This window comes from Pundamilia nyererei, unplaced genomic scaffold, assembly GCF_000239375.1.
Source record: "Pundamilia nyererei isolate P.nyererei 1_Seehausen unplaced genomic scaffold, PunNye1.0 scaffold00335, whole genome shotgun sequence".
In the NCBI taxonomy this organism is placed as follows: domain Eukaryota; kingdom Metazoa; phylum Chordata; class Actinopteri; order Cichliformes; family Cichlidae; genus Pundamilia; species Pundamilia nyererei.
This window is the reverse complement of record NW_005187736.1, coordinates 258,568-269,553: the sequence shown is the minus strand read 5'-3', so window position 1 is coordinate 269,553 and position 10,986 is coordinate 258,568. Positions and strand designations below refer to the sequence as shown.

The window sequence follows — 10,986 nt, the reverse complement described above, 5'->3', positions numbered from 1 at the left end:
ATGAGGACAGTCTGATTTGAAACAGTAACTTGGTGAAAAAGCTGGACCCAAGATACTAACATCAGCAACATCATTGCTGCACCAGGCCCTGTGGTTCTGTGAATGGAAGACTGAGTATTTCTAACCATCAAAAGCCAAGCAGCCTGCATTGCTCACAAATTGCTATTCTTCAGTAGAACTACACTGTGACTATGACCTAAATAGAAACTAGGCCCCCTGTCTTCAGGCCTATCAGGTCTGCCTGCAGAGGCACCATAGCCAGTCTACTAATTTTCTTTCTGCTGCATGAACTTTCCGCTCATCCTAACACCCAGTTATTCGATCTCAAATGTATAGTGATGTACTTTAAGCATTATCTGATGAACTTCCTGAAAGCGCCCTCTTTTTGCCACTCCTCCCCTTTGATGGCTTTTTAATGACTGCTGGATCGATGGCATGTACTGTAGCCACCCTATACAGATCTGCAACATGTCGACAATTGATAAACCCAAACTCAAGGTAATGATTGTGTCTGTGTAAGCACTGTGTGGCTCCGTGTGTTGTTAGTGTGTTGCACTTTGTGTTTTGGTTTCTTTAAGAAAGAAGATTCGAGAAAAGCGTAGGGCAGCTGGGATGTTATTTTGCTGAGTAAAGGGATGGGAGGAGGTACAGAGCAGAGGGAGAGAGTGAGAGAGAGACGCATGGGCAGGGCTACATCTTGGCTTACTCTCTTGTACAGCATAGTCATTGCAGGTGCAATGCGTCTGTCTGTGGAGTAGATGAGACAATTCTTTTTTTTATCGTCAGTATCAGACTTTTAAGGGGTACAGTAAAGTCTATAGATGCTGCTGCAGGCTACGACTTTGCCACAGATGTAGCCTCTGCTCTTTCAAGATACAAGAGAACCTGAGGAACCAGACTTGACATATCTGGTGTGTGTATTGCTTTGGTTTTGCAGTTTTCTGATCTGGTCTGGATTTCAATTGAGCCTGTTCTCATGGAGACATTATGGGATAATAGGTTTCTTTATTGCATGTCTTGTGTTGCTGTGAAATTCTTTGCATGCACATGAAGTCTGATATTAACATTTAACATTTTTCTCTGTTAACCTAACAAATGCCCTTCAAAGTCTGGCTGTTCAGTCTTTGAGAAAACTCTTAGATTTGTTGGCTTACTTCTCTCTCGTGCCTGTCAGATAACATTTTTTTTTCAGGGCTAATGCTTTGATTAGTGCTGGTTTGCACATTTTTTTTATCTTCAGTTCTATTTAATGTATTATATAAAGTTAACCATATAATTTCGATGTCAGACATAGATTTAATATTTGCTAAAGGGGCTAATCCATGGATAATATGTCTTTTCCTGGAGTCTACTGAAGTAGCTACAAGCAATTTACAGTATTCAAAATAATATTGCTTCCCTTCAGTCTATCCTTAAACAGCTTACCTCGTCTCCCCTGAGGGCCACACTATGTTTAAGATGTGTCTCCCAATTGGCTGTGCGTCTTCGTCAGTATCAGACTATCATTTGAGTGTGTTCGAGATAAGCATATTCGATTTTCTCAGTGATGTCACAGAGATCGAAGAGTAGAGAAACAGTCTGAGCATAATGAGGTGAGGATTTTTACTTGTAAAGGCTTGGCTGTATATGACACTGACAAAACTGTAACACTGTATATGACAGAAAATATTGAAAATCCAAATACTGTAACATTTGTTAGTGATTAAGAGAAGGCCACAAACGTGCTGGATTGCAGGATAACTCCCTTTATACCATCACCTTCATCCTCCACTATTCCTCAGTAGGGAAAAAGGCCTGCCTCGGCTCATGAGACGTGACCCCTATTCAAAACACATGTTTCACCGAAGTGATTTGGGTGTTGCTGAGTGAATGACTTCATCTGCTGCTCTGTGGACGTCTCTGATATAAACCCAGTGTTTAGGAAAGCTCAGCGCACTCTTAATCTGAGACATGTACTTGATAGAGTTGATCCTGTGTGGTTTGTCCTTGGCTTGATATTCACCTCCTGTGATCCGGTCTACTACTGCTACTGCAGAGAATCTAAGTTGGCATTAAACACTTTGTTTAATAAGGCTTAATAGCTGTGTTTTTGTTAGCATAACCATGGCGTTACATGGCGTAGTAATGGGTTTTCATACAATGGCATGTTGTTTCTGAAATGTGACCATATTATACAACTCTCCAAGTTGTTTGGCATGTTACACATGTTAGAGCTGTGTTTATGACATGGAATACCTTCTTACATTTTTATATCTTAATGGTTTTACTTTAATGGCTTTGATTCTACAGAAAGGGAAGCAAAGACAGTGTTAGAGACCATACAATAAAAAATTAATGCAGGTACTTACAAGCACTTTTCTATCCTTACTGAGCACTCAAAGGGTGTTTTAGTCTACAAGCCACATTCATATGCAAAAATCGGTACAGCACTTAAATGCTTTTTACCTACACACGCCAGTGGATACAGTGGGTTCATGTTGAGGTTTAGCATCTCTCCCAGTGACACATTGACATGTGATTTAGAGGTGCCGGGGATTGAACCACTCACCTTCTGATAAGTTGGCATCACAGTTTGCTTCCTGAGCTGCCTGATTATACTAGCTATTTCAGGGTCGATATCCATTGTCCTCCATCCACCCACACACTTTAGTGTTTCATCACCTGACAAAGCATGTTTTCTCTCAACACTTAGAAACAGCTGGAATCTAAAAATCTGTCAGTGAACCCAAGATTACATTTTTTAGAACGTTTTCAGACAAATATATTCATAGTTGAGGCAACTGTTGTTGTAATTTGGCACTATATAAATAAAATTGAAATGAACAATCGCTAAATTGAGATAATTTGGGTGTTTCTGCGTTAAAGTGAACCTGAAACTTTAAATGTATAGAGGCTAATTTACACCATGGAGCCCTGCTTTCAAAAGCTGACATAGATTTAACCTGTCTATGAAGCTGGATCTAAGAAATAAGTGCCTAAAGTTAGTTTTTAAAACATGTTTAGCACCATCTTGTGCCAGTACAGAACTTTACATCACTAGCAAAACAACTAAGAACCACTGACTGCTTAAGAGATGGAGAGTGAATGTTAGTATATCCTGGGTTTCTTAACATAAAACTCATTGTTGCACCCAGGGACGGTACAAAAGGGGCCTCCTTATACAAAGTTTTGGTTTTAGTGTCCTTATTTTCCCAGAGTTATTGGTTTTTTAAAATTTAACTTTACACACTTATTTCTTAAAGCCAGCTTCACGGTGTTAAATCTATGTCAGTTGTTGAGAGCATGGCTCCATGGTGTAAATTAGCTTTTATAGGTGAAGTGTTTCATGTCCACTTTAAAGTAGATACTTGGACTTTGGAATGCTGCTGACTTGCACAGTATTATGCAACTGGTTGTTCAAAGTTTTATCATTCCTGCCCAGTATAACATTTTTAATGTGTCTTGAAGATAGAAGCAAGTGTCACATGACTACAACCATCTGTGGGATATAGCTAGCATGCTAACACGGTTGTGGCCACCCCCTTTCCCTGACTGTCAGCAGTGAGGCTAAAAGAGAGAAAGCTGTTATCTAGTGATAGAGAAGGGGAGGGAGTGCTATCAGCAGATGCAGTCTTGTGTTTATGGCGTCACAGGCCTGTTATTGACCTGCTTTCACACTAATGTTCTTCACACTCGCTCACACTCACATGTTAAATTCCAGTCAGACTTTTACTGAAACGTCTAAGTATTTATACCCGGTATCTGACAGATTATAATGTATCCAGTCCCCTTAAGACTAGTCATCTTTATATTACATTAGAGGGATATAATGATTGTACAAATTTGCTGGGCCATTGCATTTATGAGGTCAGACCAGCAAAATTTGCAGTATGAAAATAATGATTTAGGGATTAATTTCAGCTTTAAAGGAATTAGAACATAAAGTGATGTCTAAGATTTTATCAGGTTAAAGCAGTAGCAGTAGAGACTGCGCTTATATTGTGAACCACAGTGCTGTGTGAATATAGCGTATTTACCTTTTTTCAAGAAAGGAGTAAACAGTGTGCATTAGTTGAAGCTTGCAAACCCAGAGAAGAATAAGACAAGTGAGATGAATAATTCTGTTGCTGTTACCTTTGTCAGTGACTTGAGAATGTCATGTTGGTTCTTAGGTGATGGAGACAGAGATTCACAGTCATATAGCAGCCAGCATGACTGTGCAGAATGAGGCTGAGTCCAGTTAAATCCTTGAAATGATTTAGGCCCTCTGATATGGGGTGAGTTAGGAGAGGGGGAGGGGTGCAAGCTGGAGATCACTTTGTGTCAGGCGGTGGGTTGATGGTCGTAATCGGCTTACAGTACACTGTTGGACTAGATTTTTGTGAGTTTTTGCATGTGTGAAGCCCCTGGGATGCTTGCTTGTCTGGGAGAAATACTAGCGTCTATGGGATTCTTGATAAAAAGCTGAACACAGCTAGACTGCTGACTTCACTAATACCCCCACGTCATTCAGAGAGGGAATTAGTGGAATCCAGGAAATTGTCTCACATTTATCCATCGGTTTTTGTGTTGCTGTCTGCAGCATCAACAAAAACACGCAGATCTAACAGCATGCATAGCCCCGCCCTCACCCTCACTCAGTCTGGTCTCAGCTGTTGTGCTTGGAGGTTGATTCAAACGGATCAATACCTCCATCCCTGTTTCTGTTTTGTTTCTTATTAGAGAGGCTAAAAGCTCACGTTTCAGTTTGATAAAATCATAAAACTACTAATACTCACATTGGAGTGGCTGCGGTTCAGAAGATAGAACAGGTTTGATACAAGATACAAACCCCAAGTCTGATGCATCCATCAAAGTATGATTGTGTGTTGCTGTTAGTTAGAAAGCACTTGCATAGAAAAAGCATAGAAAAAAGTGCTTGTGTGAGTGCTCACTTAGAGTATTTAAGAACCCGTACATTTACCATTTATACTTTTTAGTTTCTTGTTACTGCTTTGATTAAGAATTTATGAGTAAGTTTAATCAGATATGTTGTTTAAAGCTAAGCTGCTGGAAATGATAGATTAGTATCCTGTTTTGTTGGATGTAACGTTCCTACTTGGTTGTTGGCCACAGTTCAAGGATACTTTAACCATGGGGCCTAGGGCACAGTGGGAATGAGCTGACTGCTGCGCTCTCTTTGTGTAGTGAAGCCTAGTTACTGTTCGCATGCATGTGGAATTTCCGCCCCCACCCCCATTTGTCATTTTTAGTATTTCAGCTGCCGGCCCTTTGGTTGCTTAGCTAGAGACAGGATAGGGTGGGTGGGAGTTAAAGCATGCAGCCTTGCTCTTTGTATCCATGTTTGAGTCCAAAGAAAAGCAGTGAAGTGGGATGTGAGAAAAATAACAATGTTTAACTGTAAACAGGAAAATGCAAAGACTGGGGTCTTTAAAGAAATATCTAACCCTACTCAGACACAGCGAGACAAGCTGAAGATTGATTTTAACCTTCTTTTCTTTAAAGTTCATGTTTTCCATATGTGATTATGTGGATAGGATGTGTAGGCGACATATTTTTTTCATCCAAATAAATTTCCATTTTGAGATATGTTTCATTCGCTTTTCCATACACAGCTGATTTGTCTCTGCTGTTATTTAAATGTGCATGCAAAATTATCGCACGTATGTCATTGATGGTGCTTTTCCAGAAAATGGACACCGCAGGAGCCAAAGTGCTGGAGACAGCTGAAGATATCCAGGAACGTCGGCAGCAGGTCCTGGACCGCTACCGGCGTTTCAAGGAGCTGTCGATGGTGCGCCGGCAGAAGCTGGAGGACTCGTATCGCTTTCAGTTCTTCCGCCGTGATGCCGATGAATTGGAGAAGTGGATCCAGGAGAAGCTGCAGATTGCCTCTGATGAGAACTACAAGGACCCTTCCAACCTGCAGGTCTGTCAGTTATTTAATGTATATGTATTTAAGCCCTGTTAGACTGTAAGAAGGGCACCTTGTATCATATATGTTTTTCATACACAGGGCAAGCTGCAGAAACATCAAGCTTTTGAAGCTGAAGTTCAGGCCAATGCTGAAGCAATCATCAAACTGGACAAGACTGGAAATCTAATGATCACTGAGGGCCACTTTGCATCTGACACTATTCGAGTAAGTAGCCAAAATGCACACTAATATGCAGTGTGTTGACATTTAGGTATGCCTGTGGTGGGCTTTGGGGTTATATGTATGTTCATGATGGATGTAGCCACTGTGACACCAAACATTGCTTTCCTGACTATTTATTAGTTGTTATTATTAGAAAGCTACATCCCTAAATATACAGGAGCAACATACAGCGACAGATACCTGATAATTAGTGCAACATAAGAGAAAAATAAAATATTAGAATTTCACTCACATAAAATGTAGGTCTTCTTGATGACTATTAACCCCTTCCATCCGATTCAGTCCTACACGCCTTACCGGACACAACAGAGGCCAATAGTTACAAGTGTCAATATGGCCGAGTATATAAAAGTAGGTGCTGACCTGTGGTGTGACTCTTGAGTGCTGTGAATTCTTAAAGATTCAGTCAGCTTTCCCCTATTTTTGACTCAACGGTTTCAAAATGTACTTTTTATCGCATGCTCTGTGTTTCATATGAATCGGCTCTTCCACGATCTTCAGTGGAAAAGTCTTCTCTTTGGTTTTCCAACATATATCCAAGATAATTTTCTCATTTCTTGTCACTAACTTTATTAACACTTCCCACCTTTGTCACGTGCTCTAGACTCGTCTGGAGGAGCTGCATCACCTGTGGGACCTCCTGCTGGAGAAAACCAAGGAAAAGGGCATGCGTCTGTTGCAGGCCCAGAAACTGGTCCAGTATCTGCGTGAGTGTGAAGATGCCCTGGACTGGATTAGTGACAAGGTTAGATTCATATCTCTGTTTGTTTTAAACATAGAAAGACTTGAGCAGACAGATGTAGTTACAAATACAGTTACCATAGTTTACCATTTCAGTTTAGCTGTCGTCATTGCAAGAAAATTAGACATGACCTGTAAAGTGGACATGAAACAATACATGTATAAAGGCTGGATTTAAGAAACATGTGTTTTTAGAACATGTTTAGTGGCGTCTTGTGCCAGTACAGAACATTGGTGGGTTGGTTGGTTGCAGCTAATAGACCTACATTAGTTTATGTTTGCTAAGTAGTGACGGAACTGATAACTCGGTTGAAAACAAGGAGACAAAAAATAAAAATCAGTCCAAGTTGGTCACTTGGTCAGATTTTGGCTGCAGAAATCTATTTTATGTTAAGACATCAGGGAGGAGCTACCCTCCTCCCTATAAAAGGGTGTGATGCAGCGCCACTCGACATTCAAGATAAGCGCACTTCTTCCTCGCTTTGTGCAACGAGTGTGATCTGGTGAGACACCAAGTTCTCCTTCAAACATTTAATTTGGTGTCTCGCTATGGAGATATGCATAGTCCCGTATTGCCAGCTAAGCTTATCTGAATGACTGAGTGCCATCTTAAAAGATCTCATGTGGACCCACACTTAAGACAGTGTGGGCTAGGGATGGTGCAGTGATATCTAACCTGTAGAACCTTGGAAAGATCAAAGGTGAAGCCCAGCTTGCTGTTGCAAATATTTTCTCTACAGAGACACCCCTAAAGATGACCCAAGAGGTTGCCATCCCTCTGGTAGAACGTACATAAATCCTCCAAATGACATCCCAGCACTAAGGTTAAATCCTATGTAGACACAAGAAGTTTAGAGAGAAAGTAGAGCTGTCGTGCCCCTTTCATAAAATGGCAGGCTAGTGGTAATGCCTCACCGGGCTATCTCTAAAGCTCCTTTGGCAGGCTGAAATGTCTGCCAGAGATACTTTAATTGTGGAAAAGGCCTTTCCTTTATCTAACAGCCCCTGCAGAAAAGTGGTGATTGCTGTTACAGAGCATCAAAAAACAAACGTATTCTATTACAGTGACATTGTGGAGGGGGCCCTAGCACTATGAATAGTGACTATGACCCTCTAAGGTAGTCCTTCCGTACTCAGATTAGCCCACAGGGCAAGGCAACCTGGGCGGGGTTATACGATTTCCCCCCCCCTGGCCTGGGAAACTAGGTCTCGTTGGAGGGGAAAGACCTTCCTGGCTGTGACAGCTGCCAGTGACACCCACTGAGTGAAAAATGTAGGATTTCTCCAGTGGCAGAGTGCTGCAGTGCAGTGTGCTGTCACTCTGATATGGTAGTAGGCATGGCACTTTGGGCATAGTTTCAGGGATGCAACCCATCACTGAAATCCCCTCACATGCAGTCTGCCTAGTGGGATGACTGCCAGTGAAGATGCCATTAATTCCAGCATCTGCCAGCATAGCCTAAATAGGAGACATCTCCACACCATGAAAGAGATGGGCTGAGCTGGCTGCAGGACACTCTTTTTGTAGATTGTAGTGAAACCCAGAGCCATCAGGTGATCCACTGCCACCCTGGCATGCTTTCTTCCCATCATTTCTGACTCTGATAGCAGCAGCTAATCGTCTATGCATGTTGCTAGGTGCACTTCACAAATACCCAAGGGCTCAGTGAGACAAATGGCAGGACTAAGTACTCGTGCGTTTTGCCCTGAATCACCAATTGCAGGAATTTAATGCGAAGTGGGTAAATGAGATGTGAAAATATGGGTCCTTCAGGTCTTTTAATGTAAACCAGTCACCTGGGCGCGCTACATGTAGAGCAGAGTGGCATTTGTCAGCATCCTGAACTTGTAAGACCTGAAATGCTGATTCAGTGCCCTTTAGTCCAGTATCAGACGCAGTCCCCCTCCCTTCTTGGGAACGAGAAAATACTTTGAGTAAAATCTGCATTGGCTCTGCTCCTGAGGTATTTCTCATATTTATAGCAAGGTAGATATTTCTTCTTGCAGTATTCTGGCTGATTCATGATTTTGCATGAGAGGAAATAACTCTGAAATCTGTATGGGTTGGTTGCAAATTGCAAGCGGTATCTTCGCTTGAATGCCCTCACAGCCCACTGTCCTCATCTCTCTACTCTTGCTGAGAGAAGGCCCAAAGCCAGGCAGCCCACAGTGGAAATTACTTTGGCTCCCTCTTGTGATGGGAGAAGGTTTTGCAACCAAATCCCAACTGCCCATGCGGGTGGTCTGAATTTGACCAGCATTCATGAGGCCAGCATTTGACCAGGATTCACTGAGGAAATGCACCCCAGTGGTGTTTGGAGGTGTGAGGGGATTATGCCAAGGGCATGGGATTATTTTCCCAATTTACATTTAGGCTTCACTTTCCACACCTGTAATATGAAGTAATCCAGTCAGTGAGATGATGTAAGGAAAAAGAAAGACGTCCACAAAGCGTGGACATAGACTTGTATGTTAGGATTCCTGATTGTCCTTTGGTAAGAAAATTAGTTGTGTTTGTGGTGTACTAAACTGTTTGAGTGGGTTTTGGAAAGCTTGGAAAAACATTTTATTTTGTAAAATAGTGGCGATCGCATCTTTTGGCCAAGCTGTTTGTGCCGCTCGGTACATCGGGCCAGAGAGGACGAAAAGAAGCTCTAATTTGTCGACCTGGTCAGTCACCTGTCACCCGACTCAAACAGGCAATCCTCCAAAGAGTCCTCATTTATACACTGCTTTACAAACCTGAAGATTACAGAGGTCGTGTCCGCTTGAAGACTTGAGGCCTATATTTGTTGCAATTATTTTGAATTCTAACGAAAGCCAGACTCATTGTATCAGATAGTAAAGCACCAAGGCATACTTTTTCTCTTTTTTTTAACTTTCTCTTTCTCCACTTTTACCTAAAGGAGGCCATTGCCACATCAGAAGAGCTGGGCCAGGACCTGGAGCACGTGCAGCTCCTGCAAAAGAAGTTTGAGGAGTTCCAGACGGATCTGGCTGCCCATGAGGAACGCGTGAATGAGGTGAACCAGCTTGCAGCTAAGCTGATCCAGGAATCCCATCCAGAGGCAGAGCTCATTGTGCGCAAGCAGGACGAGGTCAACGCGGCCTGGCAGCGCCTGAAGGGCCTGGCCCAACAGAGGCAGGGCAAGCTGTTTGGAGCTGCTGAGGTGCAGCGCTTCAACAGGTAAGCAGCGTCATAACCATAACACATGAAAAACTCTTACACTGTGTGTATGTTCATTTTTTTGTTTGTCATGCTGCCGTTAGTAACAGACTGTGTGTTTACCTCGAATAGGGATGTGGATGAAACCATCAGCTGGATCAAGGAGAAGGAGCAGCTGATGGGGTCTGATGACTTTGGGCGTGACCTGGCCAGTGTTCAGGCTCTGCTGCGCAAACATGAGGGCCTGGAGAGAGACCTGGCAGCTTTGGAAGATAAGGTAGGGCAAATGCCGATCTCCGCTATGTTAGCAAATGTAGTAAAAGGGAAGTTAAAAACTTGATATCCTGACTTGCTGTGTTCTCCTTCCTTAAATCAGGTCAAAACTCTGGGTGGTGACGCTGAGCACCTGCAGCAGACACATCCCCAGAACGCTTCGCAGATCCATTTGAAAAAGGACGAACTTATCACCAACTGGGAACAGATTCGCACTCTGTCTACTGAGCGCCGTGCCCGTCTGAACGACTCCTACCAGTAAAATACCAATAAATGCAGTAAAACAAGCAAATCATTCATCAACCTTTCACAGAAGCCAGGAGATAAAGTTATATGCAAAGGCCATGTGTTGGAGCATATCACTCTGTTTTAAACAACAAGCTGTTCACAATATATAATTACTTTACCTGACATGTTTTTAGAATTAACGCTGATGAACAACAACAACAAACTAATGTACCCAGGTCTATATATGGGATGTAATGATGATCACAGTGAAATACTACATACACAACAAAAGTATAACTTATGAATGAAAACACACATGCACATAAACCTTTCTAGGATTTATGACTGATTTAGACTTCTGTGTGAATCTTTGTGAATCTTTGTGGGGTCTTATGTACAGAGTAATTTTCAGTTCATATTTGCCAAGAGCTCAGGCCTG

At 42.2% G+C, this 10,986-nt stretch overlaps 1 protein-coding gene across 6 annotated transcripts in view; it reads left to right on the top strand.

Annotated features, from left to right (window-relative positions):
• The window catches only part of sptan1 (spectrin alpha, non-erythrocytic 1), a 38,658-nt gene that overhangs the window by 1,823 nt on the left and 25,849 nt on the right, over nt 1–10,986 (top strand). For 5 of the 6 annotated variants that reach the window (XM_013915640.1, XM_013915638.1, XM_005751941.2 and 2 more), the window contains exons 2-7: nt 5,669–5,908; nt 5,996–6,121; nt 6,744–6,884; nt 9,787–10,067; nt 10,179–10,323; nt 10,423–10,577. In XM_013915640.1, coding sequence (XP_013771094.1) covers nt 5,672–5,908; nt 5,996–6,121; nt 6,744–6,884; nt 9,787–10,067; nt 10,179–10,323; nt 10,423–10,577 — 1,085 coding nt within the window. In that variant the 5' untranslated portion in view covers nt 5,669–5,671. Of the gene's footprint in view, nt 1–709; nt 912–5,668; nt 5,909–5,995; nt 6,122–6,743; nt 6,885–9,786; nt 10,068–10,178; nt 10,324–10,422; nt 10,578–10,986 lie in introns of those variants that run through there. The other variant, XM_005751940.1, reaches the window with a different exon arrangement.